Here is a 23,922-nt window from a genome sequence, read left to right on the forward strand (position 1 = left end):
TCCTGTCCATCTCATTTATTCACTGGAAACCAGACAAAATACACAAAAACATGACAACAATTTGTCTTGCTCCACAAAATACTGTAAAAAAAAAAAAAAAAAACTTTAAATTGTGGCTTTATATAACAAGACTGTATACAACTGTACAAGAAACCTGTGATAAATTTAACCTTAGTTTAACAATAATACTAAAACAAATATTCCACTGGCACACATACAAATAAAAAAGTCTATATGCAGAATGAATGGGCAAATAAAGTACACATGATGATCCACAGCCCGTTCTCAGTAAGTGCAGCTGCAGCCTGGAGAGACACGAGGTCACGCCAGAAACCTCTATACACCTCACGATAAAAACACTTAATTTCTTACAGCTTTGTTGTCAGTACTGCATTTTTGTCCAATGCCAATAAATTGAATTCCTCATGTCATTGTAATGTAATAACACTATTTGACTGGCACACAAATTTGAGCTCAGGTTAAAACGACTCTCCCTTGAATGCGTTTGGGAGCATGTTTCTCTTGGACAAGCGGCAGCATCAAACACCATGGAGTGAGAACGGGTTGTGATCCAGTCGCTTGTATAACCACCTTTAAAAAGAGAAATCATTTTCTGTATGATTTTATCAGTATCGTACATCTACAGGCCAAATGGTTCTTTGTGATTTTCCCAAACATTATTATATTGTCTGACCTGGTATTGAATTTGCTAGGAAGCTAGGACATGATCCACACCTAAACACTTCAGAACCATTTGCTGTTTAGGAATTAGTTAAATAATGTCCTGTCTGTTATAGGGAGACCATCATTTGACCAAACAAAGATGCTTGTGAACTAATGCACTTTAACATCTCTGTTCGAAGCTTGATATTAATCCCATTAAGAAAAGCATTTCCAAAAATCACAGCGTCAGCACAGTGCACCTTTTTACAATGGGATTTGAAAACATTGACCTTCACCTAATAAATTATTTCCATTCCATCATATGTATAGTTAAATGTATAGTTAATGTATAGCGATTATTAAATAAATAAGCCTGGGTCATGTCATTAATGTCATGTGAAATGGCTTTTTCCTTGTGTTTTGCACCATGTCGTGTTTCACTCGTGTGTATATATATATATATATATATATATATATATATATATTTATTGTGTATACTCATATTGTGTTACTCGGTTTTCCTTTCACGCCCATGTTAATAGGCTGTTCCTGGTACACCCTTCTTATGTTGTCAAGCTGATCCTCATCTATATATTCATAATCATGCACATCATTGTCGTCATCTTGGTTGTTTTCGATGGATATGTCGTCCAGACTTCTGCCCTTGGCGAAAGCTGAAGGGGAATCAAACGGCAACACAAAGTTTGGGTGAGGACACAAGGGCACACAAGCTTTAAAACACAACCTGTTAAAGTGTGTCATTTTTTGTGTTAAAATACCTTCTCATGTCCAACCTAAATGTGTAGAGCTAATTATAAAAGAAGCAACTAGTAGATAAAAGATAGAGCAGATACAGCAAGTGTTCAGGAAACGTCTCGGTTACGTATGTAACCCTCGGTCCCTGAGTAGGGAATGGAGACGTTACGTTGTGATGACGAATGGGGTTTCGCTTAGAAAGCCTCTCACCTTCGAGAATACAAAACGAGCCAATGGCAAGACAATGCCATGGGTCTGCGGAATTTGCATAGCGTAACTCCATCCCAGCTCGTAGGCATATAAGGAAGTACGCTGGAAACATGCAGTTATGTTTTCTCGCTGAGGAGCCGAGACTGAACTCAGGCGTTCCAGCGGTACAGCAGAAGTGGCAGGGAGACGTAACGTCTCTGTTCCCTACTCAGGGAATGAGGGTTACATACGTAACCGAGATGTTCCCTTTCGTGGTCACTATTAGTTACATTGTGACGACGAATGGGGTTCCCAGTCTAATCACGCCACCTCGGCTGTCTTCCAGTTCCCTGCGTATGTCTGAGCTCCCAGTCGTGAGACTGGCATGGACGAAGGACTCCTACGTAACACAGGAATACCAAGTTACACTTGGAAGCATATCTCTGTGGAAATATGCAACACAATGCCTGCCCGAACGAAGGACTTACAGAATATACATATGACCCACGAGCGGGCTGCATATGGAAGAACACTGGGGTATCCAGCCCCCAGGGTGGAATCTTTCAATCCCAGGGGTGGCAATGTGGCTTGCCACCATAACAGACAAAGAGCTGGTCTGAGGTCCTGAAACACTGCGTTCTATCTACGTAAGCATGGAGGGTGTGTACTGGACAGAGCAGTGCCAAGGCGGGGTCGGTCTACCTCTTCCAAGGACAGCGCTTGCAGTTTCACCACCTTATCTCGAAAGGGAGTGGTGGGAACCTTGGGCACATATCCAGGCCGGGGTCTCAGGATCACGTGAAAATAGGCCGGCACGAATTCCAGGCGCGCTTCGTCAACCGAAAATGCCTGCAGGTCCCCTACCCTCTTGATGGAGGCCAATGCAACCAGGAGCGATGTCTTCAATTCTCGGCGAGAAGAGCACCAGATCGGGACAAGGGTGCCCCGTCTCTGAGAAAGAAGGTCCTTTCCTCAGAGGAATTGGCAAGGGAGGTGCTGTCGCGAGGAGTACTAGTTCGGAGAACCAGGTCCGGGTGGGCCAATGAGACACAACCAATATGACCTACTCCTCGCCCTCCCTGATCTTGCACAGGGTCTGTGCAAGAAGGCTCACTGGGGGAAACGCATAATTGGGAAGGCCCCGGGGCCAGCTGTGCGCCAGTGCGTCCGTGCCAAGCGTGCCCTCAGTCAGGGTGTAAAACAGGCTGCAATGGGAAGAGTCGTGGGAGGCAAACATATCTACCTGTGCATTGCCGAACTGTTCCCAAATCAGCTGAACCGTCTGGGGATGGAGTCTCCATTCTCCAGGAAGAGGCTGAAACCGTGAGAGCTCGTCGGCTGCACGATTCAGGTCTCCCGGGATATAAATGGCTCGAAGCGACCTCAGATGCTTCCGACTCCAAAGGAGGAGGTGGTGGGCGAGTTGCGACATACGGTGGGAGCGTAGACCACCTTGTTAGTTGATGTACACTACTGTCGCGGTATTGTCTTGTTCTTGAGCAACGGACGGAAGCGGTGCAGAGCCAAGGGTACCGCCAGCAACTCAAGGCAATTGACATGCCAAAGACGCTGGGGTCCTGTCCAGGAGCCCGCGGCAGCATGTCCATTGCACATGGCGCCCCAGCCCATGGTGGAGGCATCGGTTGATACAACAACATGCCTGGAAACTTGTTCTAAGGGCACTCCGGCCCGTAGAAAGCTGAGGTTCATCCACAGGGTGAAGGTCCGACGGCAGGTCGGAGTAACTAGTACTCGGAGCGTGCCTAGTTGCCATGCCCACCTCGGGACTCGACCAGAGCTGAAGCGGTCTCATATGAAGCAACCAGAGCAGCGTAGCTGCGGCTGCGGATGCCATATGCCCCAGGAGCCTCTGAAATAACCGCACTCTTGCACTGCGCGTGCTCGCTCGTAAACTGGGTGCACATGGCGACCGAGTCGATTTCCATACCGAGAAAAGAGATCCTCTGCACAGGGTAGAGTTTGCTCTTTTCCCAGTTGACCCGAAGGTCTAGGCGGGCTAGGTCCCAGAGCACTAGGTCCCTGTGTTCGCAAACCTGGTCTCGAGAGTGAGCTAGGATCAACCAGTTGACCTCCGGGAGTCAGCGCTCACAGCAACCAAAAACCAATCGTCCATGCTCGCGGCTTCCCGGGAAAGCATGGCCGTCAACTCGGGATCTGAATCGGACAAGGCTGGCACGCCCGAAGGGTTTCAATCGGGACGCTCGCGGGTTGCGACACACAAGAGGGGGGTGTGGGCCGAGGAAGAATCGTCTGCTCTTTGTTCCACACCGTCACCCTCAGGTCACCCTGGCCATCAGCCAAAGTACCACCTCTCGAGGAGGGGGTAGATCGGGGTGTGGATGAGGGGACTCTCGCTCTAGTGAGGTCATTGAGTCTCGACAGCAGTGTCGCGATGGTCATGTTCCCGCAATGAGAACATGAGTCATCCACAAAGCCTACCTTAGCGTGATCTAAGCCCAAACACGCAAGGCAGCGATTGTGCCCATCAAACTGAGAAACAGTCCGACTGCAACTAGGAAGTGCACGGGCGAGACATCTTTAAAAATGACTTGCCATGTGTAAACTCTTTTGTGAGAGGGGAAAACTCTGCAGAGTGTTGAAGCAACCAGGGAGAACACACGACTGGCAGATCACCGCACAGATCAGCAGGCAATGTGAACTCACTGGAGATCGCTGTCACACCAACACCTGGAGAGTAGCTCGTCTCGAAGAGTGAAGAGAGAAGATCTCAGAATGACTTGTGGAGTGAAGAATGCTCTTGGCTCCGAAGCGAAAACATTACTGCATGTTGCCAGCGTACTTCCTTATATACCCACGAGGTGGGGCGGAGTTACGCTATGCAAATTCCGCAGACCCATGGCATTTTCTTGCCATTGGCTTGTTTTGAATTCTCGAAGGTGAGAGGCTTTCTAAGCGAAATCACATTCGTCGTCACAACGTAACTCGTAGTGACCACGAAAGGGAACCTGCAGTTCCAGTTGGTGGCGCAGACATTACACACTTCACATTTAACATATGCTGATAAACACTAAAGAGAAAGTTGCTGAATGTTCCTACCTTTCTGCAGGGCAGGTTTTGGCAATGTGACTGGACTAGAGGGAATCTTTTTGTCATTTCCATTTTTTGAGTCACTGCATTGCATGAAGTCATCTTGTTTAAAAGGTTCAACACAAAGAGTCTGTTACAGGGATGACAGAACAATAGGAAATTACATGATGTAAATAATAAGTGAATATAAAAGTTGTATTAGCGTATTTTTGATTGCTTTGCCATTATTTTCACAATCAGTTTTTCAACACCCCTAGTACAAATCATTGACAAACAGATCATCAAAACGCAGATTTTGAATCAATGAGCTTTGTACTTAGAGTTTTGAAAATGTACCAGAGCAGCGTGAATATTTAACAATTCTTTAACAATCACAGCAGTATATAAAATATGTAAATGCATTAATATACTTGGGTACAACAGGGCTAAAGACACACCTTAAGATAAACATGCTTTTCACTGCTCTTATAGTGTATGATTGCAGGAAGAAATATACATGTTTGTATTGAACATTGATGGAGCAACAGATTCTATGTGAAAATAAATCATAATAGTGGTTTATTTTGTTTAAAAATCTTATAAATGTATGAGGTGGCGAGGAGGTCGTTTAAAAGACTCACAGTACTGATACTAATACTTCAGCTAAAATAATGTGTTTTTAATAATGTCTAAGTTAATTCTTGTTCAAAACAATCACTTTAGCAAAGTTTGTACTATTTTCTGTTTATTTTATACATAAAATAATTCATTTTTGTTTAATAAATATACTGTAATTAAAATGGTAATATGGAAATATATTAAATAATGATAGAAACAAATTTATTAAAAAAATTAAAAGATTGAACGCATTGAAGGAGATCCCATAATAATTTAATATAGATTTAGAGTAGTAACAATAAATGATATATCATATAATAATATCATATTTTTAGATATAGACATTATAAATACTGTGATTATCTCTAAGATGCACACCCAACTTAATATATGATATTTCCCATCTGAATCTAATCATGTCATGATAACAGATGGAAAAGTCAGCAGCTGTTTATTATCATGTTAATTATTGTGCCTTTTACCCCAAATGTACTTTACATACTCTTCTGTTATTGAAAAACTGTTGCTTTAATTACCTTTTACAAAACTGAAAATCATTAAGACATCAATTTGTCTTAAATATATTCAATAATTTGAATACAAATTCTCATTTGCTACATAAATCTACAACATTTTAAAAGACATCAAATATTAGATCAAATAAGCGCAGAATCCGCGATCGCATCAAGAATCAAACAAATGTCCACATGCATCTTGAAAAGCAGGTGTTTTGGAAAATGCTACGGCAAGATTTTTCACATCTAGTGGTTTAGAGGAATATAAAATCAAAGGCGCCTTTAGCCCTGTTGTTCCCTATTATACATGTATCATTATAGGTCAGGCTTAAAATGCAACACTCAGTTTTATTCAGTTTATAACAAAGTCTTTCTTTTATACGTCTTTCTATCCTTTTTTTTGGTCTCCTCCACTAACAATGTGTGAGGATGAAAATCTGAAAGTGTAACGAGAAACAAAATGTGAAAAATAATAATACATTTTTTGAGAGACCTCTATAGACATATATATATATATATAAACAATATAACAAACAATATATAAACAAGCTGAATATACTCGCAGATGTGCAATTTCATTATTTTATTTAAAGAACAATAAATAACCTGAATGGTTGCAAGAAAATAACTCGCTGATGAATCAGAGAAGCCCTTTCACCAGTGAGGTGTGCAGTAATAAAATGGTAGAAAATATCTCTTATAAAACGGTCCGGAAAACACCCGTAGGAGTGTAGGCTACAGCGCCTCCTGGTGGATCATGTAAAAAGACAATGCATTAAAGCTACAATATGTAAAAAAAAAAAAAAAAAAAATCGCTGCTAGGGGTCGCTAACCTCTTACAATAACAAAGACGTAGGTTGATGACGCATAACCCCTAATTTCCACCAACTGCAGAACGGCGGCGGAGTCAATAGGTTTCCATTAAAGTCAATGTGTGTATTTTCACTGACTGCGGAACGGCTGCGTTCCGACTCCAGCGATCCGCAGCCCTCCGGAGCAGATACGCAGAGCTTCTATTTTTGTTGGATGCCGGAGAGCTCCGCAGCAATTCATCAATTATATTGCACGATCATACGTGAACTTGTGAGATCTCGTGACTTCAGCTGTCAGTCATGGCCGCAGCCGTTCCGCATCAAATCCGGACCTGGTGAGTATTGAAGGATGGCGGAGCACGGAGCCGACACGCAGCGGAGCCGACACGCAGCCGTTCCGCAGTTGGTGGAAATCCGGGGTAAGAGGAAATATGGAACTTGTCGTCATGCTGCTGATGGATCTAATAATGTTTATGGATGGGTGAATACATTGATGTTTTTAATGTGACTGGTATGATGCAGGACTTCAGAGTCCCGCGGATATAAAAGAATTAGGACATTTCATTCTACCGGACTAACTTAACCCGCAAGTGCTGAATAATACTCACACTGGTCAGTTTATTTGACGAATGAAACTTATGAGGTAACGCAGCGCTGTTTCACTTGCTCTACTACACTATCACACTAAACTGCATTTGAGTGTGTTGAAAGTTATAATGTTATTCTATGTGTTAGTTTGTCTGTATGAGACTAGCAGTGAGCTAGATCAACATTAGAATAACATACTGATCATATTCTAACATTTCATCATGTTGAGCTATATAACATTGATGAGTTTTATGTACATTTGCTCACCTGTCTAATAAAGTGCATGCAAGATGTTAGATGTCTTTTTATTACAAAAATCTTACATATTGTACCTTTAAGAATCGAGAAATATTTTTTTCTCCCAAGTAATTATCTGGATATAGTTTACTATGCGTGTAATAATGGCAAATAAAGGCCTCTTTCAATGTGTGACATCTTATGTTTCAAAAACCTGTTTTTTGTTTTGTTTCGTTTTTTGGTCATAAGAATCCCTTCATAAATGAACATCATATACTGTATAATTGTTTTGTTTTCATTTTAAGCCATTGTGTTTAGTTTTGCTTTGGCTTTAGTTTTACTTTTAACACACAAAGCTGAGAACCATCAGAATTTTGGGTGTCTCTTGAGCAATTAATGCGATGATAGTGATACTTAGGATGGACTTTATTAAGATATAATCCATCATCCAATATCCATGTATTGTGCATTGGCAGATTTTTTCAAATGATAAAATATCTGCCGGTGTAGTGACAAAATACAGAAGTAGTATTCTACATACAATTTAAAAAGTAATTTTTGCAGTGTAACTCATTACCCATTACATGGGTAAATTTGACATGTATTTTCTTCAAAGTATGTTAATGCTTCTGCATTTTTTACTTACGAGAGATCTACGAATAATGAAACTACTGCACTTTGCTTCAATTGAGTCTCATGTAGCCTGACTTTTGATGATCAGCGTAAGAAATATATGCCACCCATATATCTCGTTTGGGTACTTCCCAGACAGCAACATAGTGTCGGCCCACGGGCCCAGATCTGGCATACATCTGGTACGTGTATTCCCTGTGTACCAGATGTGGGCCGACACTATGTTGCTGTCTGGGTTGCTTCTAAGGGCTTTAAACAAAACTCTGAATATTCTTTCAAACATGTGAAGCCACAGATTCCGGCAAATCCAAGAACTACTTTCAAATCCAGTGACTAGTTCATCATAAACACAAGTTTGTTCCCTCGCAGACTGATGAAACCCTCTGTACCTCGACTCTAGTATGTTGTAGAAAGCCGTAAAATTATAAGGACAGCGAAATAAACATCCAAAGCTATTCTACCAGCTAACATTTTAAAATTATCCTCGTTCCTTGTGGATCTTCAGTTTTGCTTTGTTGATAAATTGATAAAAAAAGTATTTTCCCACACTCAGTGCTCAGTGCCAAACCAATGCTATTGGTTACCGCAGTGAACTTAGGTGCCATATTTCACCGAACTTGAATCTCACATGAAAATTGCATAGGGAATCGGATATCACATAGGGATGAAATTCATCATCATGCCGATTCCCAGCAACCCAGACAGCAACACAGTGTCGGCCCAGATCCAGCCCACGTCTGGTATAAGTGGAATCGACATGTACCAGATGTGGGCCGACACTGTGTTGCTGTCTGGGAAAGGTAAATGTGACAAGCATCTTAAGGCTGCAATTTGAACATGAAGTCCGTAACACCGAATGCAATAAAAGACATAGTTTACCTTGGGAGAGCAGCTGGAGTTTTCACTGTTTGCGCTCTCGGATCTGGATGTGAGCATCTTGGGGGGTCGCGGTGGAGGATGTTTGGGTTTTTTCGGAGGCCGTGGAGGGGGTGTAACAGTAGCGACAGCGTACCTCCTGAGTGTGTAGTAACAGTCCTCTGAGATCTCCTCTATGGCTGACAGTCCACTACATGTTGGACTCTCGCCATCCCAGCGCTGTTTAACGTTAAGGATCAAGTCTGTACGATTTACTGGCACCTCCCTGAACTCTGAGAGATCAAGGTTTGACACGAGGAGGCAAGGGTCCGAGATCTCCTCCTCAATGTGCAGACCAGGCAGTCCAGCCAGAACGTCCACCTTCAAAGAGAGGTCACGCACAGACACTTTGACATTGAAGGGCAGCGGGAACCATCGGCATATTTCCGCAATGGTGTATTGACGCTTGTCCCGAACCAGCTCCATGAATCCCCCCTCCAAACACATGGGGAGGCACACAGGCTCCTTCACCTCTGTCCCGTGGCTTTTCTCTGTGACTTTCAGACATTCAAAATTATCAGCTGTCTTCTCGATCCCATTGCGTGAAACCGCACAGCTCTTGCCTTTTGTCACTATGAACTCGTCTCCAGCATGAACAGAAGCAAGCCCGCTGTACACCGACTCGAAATCTCTGGTGGCGACCACACGTATCTGTTCGGTCTCGCTGCGTGCCCGTTCCAGATCGTAGGCGGTGGGGAACTGCCGGGGCCGGCGCTTGAAGCGACCGTTATAGGACTCCGGGATAAGAAAGTGTCTTGTTGATTCACGGCACATTTCCGAGGCCAGGATTCGTTTGGTATAAAAAGCATGATGAACGATCACCTGTTTGGAATGGAAAAGGAGTTCGAGCTCTGGTGAAAGCTTGAAATGGCTTTCACTTGACAACTTGGCCACCACAGGAAAAAACTCTGGAGGCCTCTTCAAAACATCCGGAAGAGACAGAGGCTGCACAAAGGAGTCACAATCAAACTCTTCTGTGACATCCACTACCTCCACGTCCAAGTTTGACGGGATGAGCAGAAATTTCTCGCTGACTGTGGGAAGAAAGAGTCCAAGTTTAAAGGAATGTGGAACAGAAGACACCCACACACACACACACACACACACACACACACACACACACACACACACACTTACTCACTCACACACACACACATGAACACACACGAGCAGAATGGAATTTTTGTCTAAATAAACTGCCTAAAAGCTTTCATCCGTTAATTGAATTGAATGATGATGATTTATGTACAGATGGCTTTATAAACATTTTTACAAAGAAACTCTTTCCACTCGTGTTTCATTAATAAAGCCTAATGATTTTCCCAGCAAGTCTTTTAAATTCATCTTCCATGATCAGACAGCAAAAACAACCCTAAAACTGACCCTATTAATCTAAGGGTGTGTTCACACCTGTACAGTAGTTTGGTCCTCACCAAAACAGAAAAAGATGTTTTAGTCCTGGTTCACTTAACATTCAGACTGTCAGGTTTAAGACCAAACATACAGATGCACAAAACATCCGAAAACAAACCAGCTTGCAACTTGCAACATGCAACGGAACTTGCATAACATCCAAAACATGCTGGGCTAAATGCGCTCATTGTATGTGCAAAGATATGATGGTATTTTTATAAGCTGAAACTCATGAAGAGCATAGAAAATGTGTAAAGGAGTCAAAACAGCAGCAAGAATCCCTCCGTCACACACACACACATTTCAGATGCCTGTCCTGAACTGTGATGGGAAACACTGCTCCCATGCTGAGAAGAATTTGAGTTTTTTTTTAGGGTCGCATCTTGTGACTCCACGTCCTGTCTGGTTGGTTTACATGTCTTCGGTCCGTGTTGTGTTCATATTTCGAGACTCGGCTCGTTTGATGCGCACCAGGGTTCAGATGGCAGCGTTCACACAACCGCACTAACAGAGCAATCGCAGCAAGGTTCATTTTAATCAAACCAAACATGCCAAGAGTGAACACACCCTAAATGCCCTTTAAACAATATACATTTACTTGAAAAGTAAAATATTATCTCTTATATTATCTCCTTGCCACTGTTGCCTTTGGCTTGCTCAGTTGGGGATATTTTGGGGATATTTAATTTAATTTTATCAATCAATAAATTCCTCTTGAAACAAACTTTGTTGTATTATTTTAATTTAATACTGTGAAGCTGCTTTGATACAATCTGTATTGTGAAAAGCGCTATACAAATAAACTTGACTTGACTTGACTTATTTTCAGAGAAATCTAAGATTTATAGTAAAAAATGAATTAAAAAAAAAAAAAAAAAAAAAATTCTCATGCCTTTGGCAAATAGTATTTTTCATTTTAAGCATAAAGCTCATTCAATTTTGTTAGATTTCTCTGTGAACAGAAGTAAGTATATCTTTGGTTCTTTTGGTTTAGATATTTTTACAGGAAAACAAGAGATTTGCTGCAGTGTCGCTATAATTTTGTTATTAATAAAGTTTGTGCATACCGCTAGAATAGAAATGAAACTAGTGTCATACTCACGACTCGTAACGGCCTTCAGTTCATACACTGGAGTCAGGATCAGCTCTCCAGACACATTCTCCAACAAACTGGAGAAAAAGAAGTCCTTCTTGGCCGGAGCTTTGACCTCGGTTACGGTCCTCTTCCTGCCTTTGGAGATCTTCCACTCCGCAACCTCTTTCAGGGTGTAAAACTGGTCGTCCTCACACTCTATGAAGTGTCCCTGCTGGGAGAAGCTCAGGCTGAAGCAGAACTTGGGCTCTCTGAGCAGAAGCTCACACTGCACGTGTCCAGCGCCGAGCTCGTGGGAGATGCCGGTGATCCTGAAGCTGTCTCTCTCTCTGATGAAGCCCTGAGGCAGCTCGATGTCCTGACAGCTGAGGAACACGGGCTGGCCCAGCCGATGAGAGCTGATCTTCAGTGAGACGGCTATCTCCTGAATGCTTCGGTACGGCTGACTGTCAGACACCAGTTTGAACAAACCTGTCACACACAGCACAATGCCAAAATTGAGCCGTTATAAGAGAAAAATTGGTGACAACATAGAGAATGTGGATTATAATAAGTGTACAAACTGGTAAGTTGTTTAGTGAGTCATTAGCAGGGGTATCATCATACACCTATTGTTTGGTGGGTCGCTCAATCACAGTCCTGGCTTACTTGATAAGCTTCTCACCATTGTGAATTCTCAAGTGGACTTTAAGGCTTTCACCTTCCCTATTGTTCACAGTCCTGGCTTACTTGAAAGCAAAGACTTTAGATATACAAAGATGGCGCACTTGAATTACAATCAATGGGAGAAAGTGCAATGCGCAATATGGCGTAATAAGTCCCGCCTTCTAAATTAAAGAGCCAATCGCAAATTGGTAATGCCATTGTGTCACTGCTGTTGGTCCAGCCTGAAAAATTCACTTTGTCATGATTTAAGCAATTAGAAACACATTTTATGAGAGAGTTGTCAGATTTCATTGGTGATTTCAAATATGATAAAAGGGGATGGAAAGGCGTAGCGCCAAACACTAGTCCCAAACAGATGGATGAATTAACTAAGCGGTGCTTAGATTAAAAAAAAAACTGAAAAAAGATCTGCACACGAAAATTGGCCAAAAAGCTCATAAGATTTTATTGTCCAGAGAACACAAATACAGTGCAAAAGTGCAAAAAAAGTGCAGGGTGTGATTTCAAATATGAAAATGAAGTGCTTGAGCAGCTTTGGAGAATTTGATGTTTCCCCATTCAGAGAGATCTGACTGAAACAGCTGGCGTTTCAAACATGGCCGCCGAGTCAAATGACTTGCCTTAAAAGGGACTTTGTGCCCTAGGCAAAATAAGACATGCCCAATGGAAAAGAAAAACACTTTTTCACATCTTAGTAGTTACATGTCCATCATCTCTAACTCAGTCAAGTGAAGACAGAGGTCATCATCCTCCAATCCAGCCCAGCACTGCAACATCACTTCTCCATTCGGCTAGGATCGTCATGTATAGCGCTCTCCTGGACAGCCTCAGGGTTGTGTGTGAAGCGCAGCTGACCTTCACTGACCACATTTGCATTTTATAACAGTAGGATCAAACCTCTGCAAATAACCAATAAGGCAGCAGTGTGTTTGGCCTTTAAGACAGCGTGTGTTCCCGCTTCACTCGTCGCTGCTCACACCAGGTTCAAGACACTGATGTTTGTTTCCTCAGACTTCCTCTCACTTCTAAAGCCAGATCTACACCCTCTCCAGAAGCCTGAGAGATCGACACTCCACCGTACATCAACAAGAGACACAAAATCACTTCACTTTCACTGTTCTTCGCTGGTGGAATGATCTTCTCAGTCCAGTAAGAACAGCCGAGTCCCGTGTCACTCAACAGTCGGGATGGTTGAAACATGAAGTAAAGTTTAACCGCCCAGAGATGATCTACAGGGTTCAAACCTCTATCATACAGGAGCACGAGCTGCGTGAGGCGACTGCAGATGTCATGAGCCACGGTGTATTAATACAAATAAAAATAGGTAGAGAAATACAAATTTTGCCAGGTTCTCTTATTTAGTTTGATGTAAAAAAAAAATTGACTCAAAACGTTCACCAAAAAACAATAATCCTGGCTGAGCAGACGAGGAGATTTGCAACACGACTTCCTCCGCTTACATCTATCTGAGACACAAAGACTGAACGAAATGGAGAGCCGACATCTGACACAACTGTGAAAGTACTAGCATACGCACACTTACTCTACATTGTTTTAGTCTATGTTTTATGCATTTGATTTATGCTTGTGGAGTTTTTTGGTGTTTTTGAATAAACTATTTTTGAAATTTTAAAATTCATTTTAAGCATTTTAATTAAAAAGGGAAAGAATGAAATGGAGCATAACTGGAGTATGGGGCTGAGAGTATTGTTAATTCAGAAACAAACTGATGACATGGGATAAATTAAAGATTTATATAGACTTTTGAGGGTATAATATGATAATTACTGAGCAAAACTGCAACTGAATGGAAGCTGCTGCTCAAGTGGACTGAGCGAGTTTAGTTTCCTTCTACCGCATTTCAACCAACAATAACTAGATCACTTACAAATCCAAGATACAACTTGTTTTAGCAAGTTACTTTCCAAACAGAAAAATTTGGCATGAAAATAAAATAAAAATTGGAATAGATTTTAAAATATCTGTATATAAGAGAAAGAAATGACTTTAGTTTGTAAGGCCTGGCTCTGGCGTGTCTGGTACCTGGATACTCCACCGGTATGTCGATCTGAGTGTTGCTGGAGCTCTGTGCTGTGAATCTGGTGATGGTGATGTCGATGATTTTCAGCAGATCTCCTGTGGAAAGACAGCACTCTCTCCCAAACATCTCATACACGCAGCCTGAAAAACACCAGAGTTTTCACACACACATTAAACATTTCAAAGCTCTCAGTATTCCAGTCCACTCAGCTTGTGTTGCTGTAAAACTATTGCTGCACAAATCAGAGTACTGGAGTGAAGTGACATTTTGAGCAGTTAAAAATGCTGAAATGATGTAGTGTATGCAGTTAATGACATCACGAGCATCAGGCATATTACACACCGAAGAGAGCTAGAAAAAGATCAGACACAGGTTGGTTTCCGCTCATGATATCATGTGGTTTGAAAATAAACTTTTCTTTGTTTCTTCAACTGATAAATTCAGGCATTCAGTCATCTTGCTTGTTACAATTAACTCTAAATCATTTAAAAACAAGTTTTATTTTGTTGCAAAATCATATGGTTGATTTAAAAAAGAATTTATATATAGAGAGATGTAAGGTGTAAGGATACCCTCGTGTCACGTTTTTATATATATCACGATAATGAACTCACGATACCATATTATTGCGATACTCCAAGACATATGATAAAAGGATAACAAAAAATTTACTGTCGATTAAAATTAATTATAAATTTGATACTACATTGTGTGCACTGAACAGGTTTGGACTTAAGGTGCTGAAACCCAAAACACAGGACAATAGAGACGCCAGAATAACAGTATCGTGATTCTGAAGCTGAAAATACTGAATTATTTTAGATGAATATGTTTGCACTCTTTCACTGACTAGATATATTTAAAATAGTGTAGGACACTTTTTACTGGTAACATCAGACATTTGGCCTTATCAGGACCCACACATATTCCCCCATTGCCTTATTATACATTATATTCAATATTATATATAGCAGTTTAATGTAGTACTGATATTAAAACTCAGTAAACTTGATTATTATTTTTTCTCACACAGTAAATTTGTTTATTTATTTTGGATGAACTAACGTTATACACAAAGTTGCATTTTTGTATTGCGATATATTGTGACACGTTATGTTGTTACACCCCTCGTCTTCAAAACCAAATTACGTAACAGGATTACATTGTCTTTTATAAAATGTATAAAATTTGTCAATTATTAAAAACATATTTTTCAACATTTCCACAGTTTGTTTCTCTACGGCAAACCCTCACCTAGGCCAATACGTGAGACGGATATTCTAGATATTACGACGTTCAAAACTCATAATACAGCTATTGTCTGACAGCGAGGGACAGATGAATTCTGAGAAGGATTTAGCTTACCTTGATAGTATATTCCTGACTGGATCTGAAGCACTCGAGGGAAAGTTTTAGGATCCACAAACTGTGTGAATTCATGCAGTGTCGTAGCCATCTTCTGCTGTGTGTGTGAGGAGACGCTTCTAGAGCTGAGAGCGAAGGCTTGTCCATAAAGCTGGACGGTGGAGGAGAACCTGATGCCCTTCGACCCTCCAGATGACCCTGAGCTCAGAAGAGCAGAGCGAGAAGGAGAACGAGACAGCGAGGCATCGAGCTCAGAGGAGGAGGAGGAGGAGGAGGACAGGAAGCCACCTTCAGCTCGAACACCACAACTCAACGCATTGTTAAGCAGAGCTGCACCGGGGATTCTGCAAAAGTACTCTGACATACACAGCTCCCACATCCTCTGCCTGACTTCATGACACCAGGGCCAAAGCTAAGCTGAAACAAACAGGGATCCAAATCCCCGAAACAAGCGTTCATGTCACGGCAATATAAATCATTAAAAAAACAAAAAAACAATCTTGTAGTTAGAAGAAAATCTGGCAGCTGTGGTTGCCAGAAAAAATCTGTAAAAAACTAAAGAAGTAAACATTTACAGAACAACATGTAGATTTTACATTTTAAAGCTGTAATTTACAAAAATGTTAGCTAGGCCATCCTGTAATTTTATTAACATATACTTACAGCCACCATATTAACACTGATACTGAAGAGAAAAACACCTGACGGAAATACTGAAGATGAAACACTGAACCATCATCATAACACACACCACATAACACTAACATAATGCAACATAACACACCAATGCACAAACAAATAAGATGCAAGATGATCAAATAAGATCAAATGTGAAATGTCACAGGGAAGTTTACGATTTGTCATTGTAAATTTATAATATGATTTGTTCGGTTTATTTAACAATGTTTCACTGTAAAATGAGATCTATTACAGTTTTCCCTGTATATACAGGAGCAATAGAACTTACTCTAGACCAATTACCAGCTTTTACTGTCGCAGTTTTACACTATTACTGTTAAAATGAACATTTATTATTAGCAATACTGTGGCATCTTCAAAACAGAGAAATTCTCCACATTAATTCCAGCCGTACTCATTTAAAATCAGACGAAACACATTCTTTCACATATCCTTTTTTTATTCAAAGTATTTGTACTTTTTGACATTGTATTACAGCCATAAAGCCAACAACTACAGACAAAAAATACATAACTTATTTCACATGATGAATTTTGTTGTTGTTGTTTTGTTTTCTATAAAATGTCTGATCAGCATCAATACTGGCTGCAGCTTTCTTCTTAAATTGGCTTTGATCCTAAATACACTAGAGTCTAATACTGTATATATTTTTGAATGATACACTTCATTGTTTGCGTTTTTTTCTTCTCCATTTCCAGCACAATACAAATGTGAAAACATCAGAAAAAATAGAGCTCTTCTCTTTCCTCCTCTCGGAGATCTCCTCAGAAAAACCAACAAAATCACAACCGTTACGTAAAACAAATCACTATAACACGTAAAAGATTGCAAATAAAAAAGGAAAATACATTTTTCAAATACAACAAAAAATAACACTACTTAAATCTGTCTCATACAAAGAGTGTTTGCAGTGGAAATTTAGGCTAAACAGGGAATGATAATGATTGTTTTGAGCTTTCAAAAATGCAAGTAAACAATAAATACAAACAATGTGCTTCATCCCTATAGACATATTTACACAAGTCTTTGGCTTATGCTCATCATCTGCTACCAAAAAGGAAAAGAAGAAACGTAATAAGCCAGCCATTAGAGCGGAGTGCAGTGTTCTCCGGTCAAAGTTACACGCTTTCCCTTTCAACACAATGTCCATCTACACGAGTACAGCTACACATGTTATTAACAGGAACAGTGACAGACACACGCATGCAACAGCTCGGCCTTAGTGTTTCAAATGGCTGTAAAAAAAAGAACAAAACCAAACATGAACTGGACCGGGCGGCCGGCACTTGAATCCCATGAAAGTCAACACGGATGCACAGACATTTACACGGCGCTCGTAAGAGAAGCTCGAGTCTGCATTAGGACGTCTCGATGTACTCCAGGGCCAGGTCGTAGCAGAAGCGGTACTGCTCCTGTGAAGACGACACACACACCGATGAGCGCTGACACAAACACGGGCTCTTTACAGAGGATGTGGTGTGTGTTTCAAACCACAACAGCGCTCAATGCCATTTACTCTTTATTTATCAACTTGCTGGCCAATTTACATGAAAACATCAATTTGTAAATAAATGAGAATACAATAAATAATTCAAAATATTAATAAAATAGGTAAGAATTCTTTCTCTGTCTTTAAAAAAAGAAGAGAGGCATTTATACAAATGATGTTAGGCTTACGTTGTATTCGATTATTGTTCAATATTCCATGTTAATGTTTATGTACATCTGTATTTATAGTGTGAAATCTCAGTGCTAGTCTGCATTTGTTATGAGGCATTACACTGCGAAGAATATATTTTTCCTAATCAGTATTTTCATTCCAGTAAACACTGTACAATCTAATAAGTTTGACTTATTTAAAAAAGCATGCAAACCGATTGCCTTAAAACAAAACAAGTGAAATAGGAATAGTGTGTGGGACTGAAATGTTTAGTTAGTATAGTGCACTTACACAAGAGTTCTAGTCACTAAAAAAAAACTGTAGAGAGTACTTGATCATTTACTTTAAATAAATATAATTGTTACCATTATTGTGTTTTGCAGGATGAATGATGAAGTCTGTGTGACTCAAGCATGATCAATTACAAGATTGTCACAAATATAGAGGGATTATATCAACACAATTAAAAGTTTCACAAAGTGTTTAGGACATAAGTGTTAGCAACAACATTATAAAAGATCATTAACTGACATTAAATATTGTTATGTTATACATCATTCATTCATACATACTAATAATAACTGAATAACTGATTTCTTGTTGCAATCGCTGCATCAATGGGAAGAGAATTACAATAGTATAAATGAAGTTTATCTAGAAACATTTGAGGAAAATCAACATCAGTTTATGAAGTCAGCTTATGTGATGTTCTCTCAAATTTTTTCAGTTGTATTAAAATTTCAACATTTAAGATGACTTTTGGAAATGAGTGAATGCAAACAGAGAGAAATAACTGCAGTCCATTAATATTTTCCCCGCCTCAAAAACCACTCTCAAACTAATCAATTCATCTGAACCTGGGTTTTCTGAGTAAGCAGAGTATGTGAATAGTGCAGATTACTAGATTTTTACAATTAAAGTAAAGTTAACTAAAAAGTGTTAGTTAGAATCACTGTTGGATTAGTTAGATAAACTCCAGGATAAATTGTCTTAAACACAGTGTATTTTCAAGCAAATGTAAATCTAGTTTGAAGGATGCTGGGATACAATGCTTCTCAAGCAAATGTAAATCTAGTTTGAAGGATGCTGGGATATTCTTACTGGACAACATGACAGAAAACACAGTGAGGTTACCCTTTATTTTAAGGCGATGTTGTTACAGTGTAATTACACAAATAAGCTCTGAGTACTGTTAATGAAATACATGTACTTACTATAGGTTTGCTAACACTTTATTTTACAGTGTCCTTGTTACATATGTTACATGTACTTACCATAGTAATAACAGTAAATTCTGCATAATTACATGCAACTAACCCTCAACCAAATCCAATCCAACCCTAAACTTCGTTAACTTAAAGTTAATTGTGAATTATTATTACTCAGTACTTAAACATATAATTACACAGAAACAATGACACCTTCAAATAAAGTGTAACCGGTTTGCTTCTAATTATACATCATTTACTGTTATTACTATAGTAACTAAGTGTAACACGGGTAAGTTCTGTATGTCACCATCAAATAAGGTGTTGCCTCCGGTGACTTCCTCATCCTGCTGACACTAGTGTGTGTGTGTGTGTGTGTGTGTGTGTGTGTGTGTGTGTGTGTTAGTGTAGTGTGTGAGAGGTGCTGTTCATACCGGGCTGTCCACCATATTGGGCTTGCTGTTCCTCAGACTCTTCACCGCATGAAAGACGTCAACAACATTCTGCCGCTTTATCATCTCACACACAATACTGATGGCACAGAACATCCCACTGCGGCCGCCTCCATTCCTACACACACACACACACACACACACACGTCAGATGATATTCCCCGTACTGCACCACTGTACCAAAGACTTCCTCATCACATGTGTTCTCGAGATCTTTACAGTCACCTTATGGAGATCGTCCTGTTTACTGAGGTTCCTCGTGAGAACAAGACTGTGCTTCTCAGTGTACTTCAAATCAGGACAGTGTGTTTAAAAACTGTACTTGATGATAATATAATATTAATGACATACAAGGCCACTTAAGTGCACTTAAAGAGACACTTTCATGACTGTGTTTCTTGACATCTTTTAAAACGTGTAATAATATCAAATTAAAGTTTCACTTTAAAAGCACACTTTAAATCATTGTGTTTTAATAATCTTTTGTCATGCTTTAAAGAAGTGCACTTATTTTCATGTGTAGACTAACATACCAAAGCACATGTAATTATAATTCATTTTAATTGTAATGTGTGATTTGATATTGCATTTAAAGTTAATATATTTAAAATGTACTAAATTGCTACTTCATAATTAGAAAATATATGCAAGTTTCCATAGAAATGACTTTAAAGTATATTTTGGTAAACATTATGAAATTGCATATACAGTTGTGCTCACATAGAGTGGGTCAAACAGCACTCTTAACTTCAGCTAATTACAAATTGAAAATTGAAAATTCAGCTAATTATAAATTTGGAACTATAATACATTTTCATTTAATTCAAATTAACATGCAAGTAAGTGTCTGGAAACATTTAACCTTTAATTCACACGCAAACATATTCTTTGTAAGTATGTTATTTCTGTAATAAGTGCTCTTTTTAAAAGTATGGTCATAATCAGGGCTTGACATTAACTTTTTTGCTCACTAGCCAATGTGGCTAGTGGTTTTCCAAAGTTACTAGCCACACAGCAGTTTTACTAGCCACATTTTTGTTTTTGTGAAATAACCTTTTAAAAGTCGACTATGGCGTGCTAAAATTTACTTGAACTAGATTTACAACCCTTTTAAATGTAAAACCACTGTACACACCCAAATCAAGACTACACAAAACAGGTCATTATCATTAGCTCTGATAAGGTTGTGTGTAAAGCTCCTTCTTTAAAATAAAACCATGTATTATATTACATATCGCCACATAGCTCCACCGGCATACACTGTGTGCATGTAATACTCATTAGGGCTGTCAAAATTGCTCAAAAATGACGTTCGAATATTCTCTCTAAAAAAAACCACATAGCCTATATTCGAACTATTCGAACATGGTTGCGCATTTTGTCAATGACTCGCATTACGTCAATAACAGGGCAAATTAATACAAAGAGACATAACTACTTGTATAGGTAGTTTATTTAAGTTTAAACACATTTGACAACCTATTACCTACACAAAAACAAGTAAATCAACTAATGGCCAAGACCGCAGACCTCACTCTCGCTCGCTCACTCGCAGGCACTCTTTCTCTCTCTCACCCTCATGCTGCGTTCACACCAAACGCGAATAGAGCGTCTGACGCGAGTGTAAAGACCTTTTTACAGTCTATGGTAAAGACGCGTTTACGCGCGTCTGGAGGTCTTGCGGCGCGAATGAGGCGTCACGCTCTCTGTGCATAACGGTTTAAATGAACAACAACAATAAGCAAATGTTGAGTGCTGATCAAGAGTTTTCTGCAAGCAATTTAAGGTCACGACTCTTATATAGCAGGCTTCATTCAGTGATTGAAACAAATATTATTAACAATAATTGAAGTTTTTAGCCTATATAGAACCGACATTGAACGCTCCGAGCGAGCTGTGCTGTGGTAAACATGGAACTTTTCCTTGACATGAAACGGTAAATAATCAAACCAGTGGAAGCCTGTAGTGCATGAAACTGCTGTATCTAACCTACCTTATTCATGCAATATATATTCAGTCATTACAGTAGCCTACACTTTAATAATGTTTCTGTTTAACGTTAACGCTTCTTCCTGTTACCTGTCCCTGACCCCGCAGGCAGCGCCCACACGCAAAGCAGACAGCCGCGCCTCTGCTACCGCGGGCGTTTTTCCACATTCGAATATTCATTTTCACCTTCGAAATTCTGTTTTTTAAAACTATTCGAATATATATTCGAATTTAGAATATTCGTTGACAGCCCTATGGGAGTTGTAGTGTCGTAGTGTCACACTTATTTCAGATGCCTTTTGAAAAGACTACAATTATTCAACCCGCCACAGTGGCTAGTTGGAGTGACTATGTTACCCGCCACGAGCAAAATCCACCCGCATTTGGCGGGTTGGCGGGTGTTAATGTCAAGCCCTGGTCATAATTGAAATCTTTATTACTTCAACTTTTTTTTTCCTGTAAAGCTTCTTTGAAACAGTAAAAGTGCTTGATAAATAAAACTGACACGAGAAAGGACCAGTCATAGTGTGCTCTTCATGTGATGTGTGTAATCTGATATCAGTGAGCGGCCATTCATTCACAGATAATACACTGACAGGAAATTTGAGCAGACTTTCTGTGTGTTCATGGCAATACTGTAGGTATCAAAGCATTCTGAAGATCAGATACCATGACCATCACAGACTGCTGTGTGCTGGTGTTGTGATTGAGCTGATACTCACAGGCAGTGTATAATCGTGCGTCCATCGCCTTCCTCACACTCCTCCTGCCATTTGTCCACCTGGAGGATCAGTTTGAGGAACGAGCGCTTGGAGGCGGGGACTTCCCTATGCCCCGCCCATCCCAGGTACTGGAACTGACGGACCATCAGGTAACCTTCCTGAGGCTTGGGACACACACACACGCACACGTCAATATGTGACCCTGGACCACAAAACCACATGGATATATTTGTGGCAATAACTAACAATACACTGTATGGGTCAAAATGATAGATTTTTCTTTTATGCCAAAAATCATTAGGATATTAAGTGTATATGTTTCATGAAGATATTTTGTAAATTTCCAACCGTAAATATATAAAACAATTATTTTTGTGAGTGAATGCAGCACAATCGTGAACATAAATGAACAACTTTAAAGGTGATTTTCTCAATGTTTTGAATTTTTTTGTTGCACCCTCAGATTCAAAATATAAAAAATTTGACATTTTTTTATTTACCAAATATTGTCCTATACCAAAAAACCATACATCAATGGACAGCTTATTTATTCAGCTTTCAGATGATGTATAAATCAAAAATTTTAAAAAATGGACCCTTGTGACTGGATTTGTGGTCCAGCAGAGTCACACATAATGATGCACGTCTACCCACGACAGATGTGCGGCTCTGCACTTTGTGTCTTAAAAGCTTCAGAGACGTGTGAAGAACTCACTCTGGTCAGGTTGCATATCCTGAAGAGACGACTAATGACGTCGCAGTCCATCGAGCTGGATATGCAGTCCACCTGTACAGGCCCGTATCTCAGCATTCCCTCCTCCGGCCAGTACTGAGGACAACCCTGTACACACACATTACACTCGCATCAAACACAGACGTCTTTTTACACTACAGTCACCGATTGTGCCCTTTTACAAAGTCTTTAAATGAACTTTTTTGTATATCATTTTAGGGGGACTTGCACATCATGCAAAATGTTAACGCCACTTCAGCTTGAATCTCACCTGAGCCAAATCGATCTCGTTCAGCATGACGATGGAGGTGCATCCGTAATCATACACCAGCCTCCAGAAGTCCTTGACGGTGTTGGGTAGTGGATGCTGGGTCACGATGAACGCGGCCGGCTGCCTGTAGCTCTGCACGACATAGAGAACAATGTACTTCCTGCAAACACTCACTCTGCTTTGTGACACTTAACACACAAACAAGACAAAGATGGAACTGTTCTCAAGATGGCCGACGTGTGAATGTGTATGATCATGCAAGGACCACAGTGAGCGTTCGGAAATGAGAGAATGCTGTAAACGTGTGTCGGTTCATGTGTGTGTGTGTGTGTGTGTGTGTGTGTGTAGATGTGTCAGTGTGATAAATGAACATCTCTGTAAGTGATTAAATGCATTCATTTTCCTTTGCATGCTGTAGCAAACCCAATATAGAGAGGTTGAATGGAAAGTGCTGACATACCACTAAAGCCACGAAACAAATCCAGTCTAACAGAGGCAGAACTGAATCAGAAATTACCTGGTATTCTTCTGACGGCTTGGTTAAAAAAAGTCCAAGAGTTTGTGAAGCGTACGAGGAAGCGATTTAAAATTACCCTCTAAAATCACAACTTTTTGAGCTCAGCTGATTCTGGCTGT

At 40.1% G+C, this 23,922-nt stretch overlaps 2 protein-coding genes across 10 annotated transcripts in view; both read right to left on the reverse strand.

The window, feature by feature from the left end:
• themis (thymocyte selection associated) lies at nucleotides 1-15,946 on the reverse strand. The gene is made up of 6 exons (XM_082147908.1): nucleotides 15,553-15,946; nucleotides 14,190-14,327; nucleotides 11,490-11,951; nucleotides 8,939-10,008; nucleotides 4,687-4,807; nucleotides 1-1,337 (listed from the first exon to the last, which is right to left on the reverse strand). Exons 1-6 carry the CDS (start codon nucleotides 15,929-15,931, stop codon nucleotides 1,162-1,164), a joined length of 2,346 nt encoding a protein of 781 aa, XP_082004034.1. The 5' UTR covers nucleotides 15,932-15,946; the 3' UTR covers nucleotides 1-1,161.
• A 723-nt stretch (nucleotides 15,947-16,669) lies between these two features.
• ptprk (protein tyrosine phosphatase receptor type K) overlaps nucleotides 16,670-23,922 on the reverse strand; it is a 201,479-nt gene continuing 194,226 nt past the window's right edge. For all 9 annotated transcript variants that reach the window (XM_082147819.1, XM_082147818.1, XM_082147821.1 and 6 more), the window contains 5 exons: nucleotides 23,287-23,418; nucleotides 22,998-23,123; nucleotides 22,283-22,446; nucleotides 19,554-19,689; nucleotides 16,670-17,663 (listed from right to left, as the gene is read on the reverse strand). In XM_082147819.1, coding sequence (XP_082003945.1) covers nucleotides 17,610-17,663; nucleotides 19,554-19,689; nucleotides 22,283-22,446; nucleotides 22,998-23,123; nucleotides 23,287-23,418 — 612 coding nt within the window. In that variant the 3' untranslated portion in view covers nucleotides 16,670-17,609. The remainder of the gene's footprint in view (nucleotides 17,664-19,553; nucleotides 19,690-22,282; nucleotides 22,447-22,997; nucleotides 23,124-23,286; nucleotides 23,419-23,922) is intronic.

Source organism: Leuciscus leuciscus (assembly GCF_965113295.1).
Source record: "Leuciscus leuciscus genome assembly, chromosome: 19".
Classification (NCBI taxonomy): domain Eukaryota; kingdom Metazoa; phylum Chordata; class Actinopteri; order Cypriniformes; family Leuciscidae; genus Leuciscus; species Leuciscus leuciscus.

What these genes read in the sequence shown, in the direction of transcription:
- themis (XM_082147908.1), bottom strand. Translation starts at nt 15,931, where the DNA reads ATGTGGGAGCTGTGTATGTCAGAGTACTTTTGCAGAATCCCCGGTGCA. An exon ending in GTCAGGAATATACTATCAAG is followed by an intron (nt 14,328 to 15,552) that starts GTAAGCTAAATC and finishes GGTGTTTTTCAG; the next exon opens with GCTGCGTGTATGAGATGTTT. An exon ending in ACTCCAGCTGCTCTCCCAAG is followed by an intron (nt 4,808 to 8,938) that starts GTAAACTATGTC and finishes TCCCTGTAACAG; the next exon opens with ACTCTTTGTGTTGAACCTTT.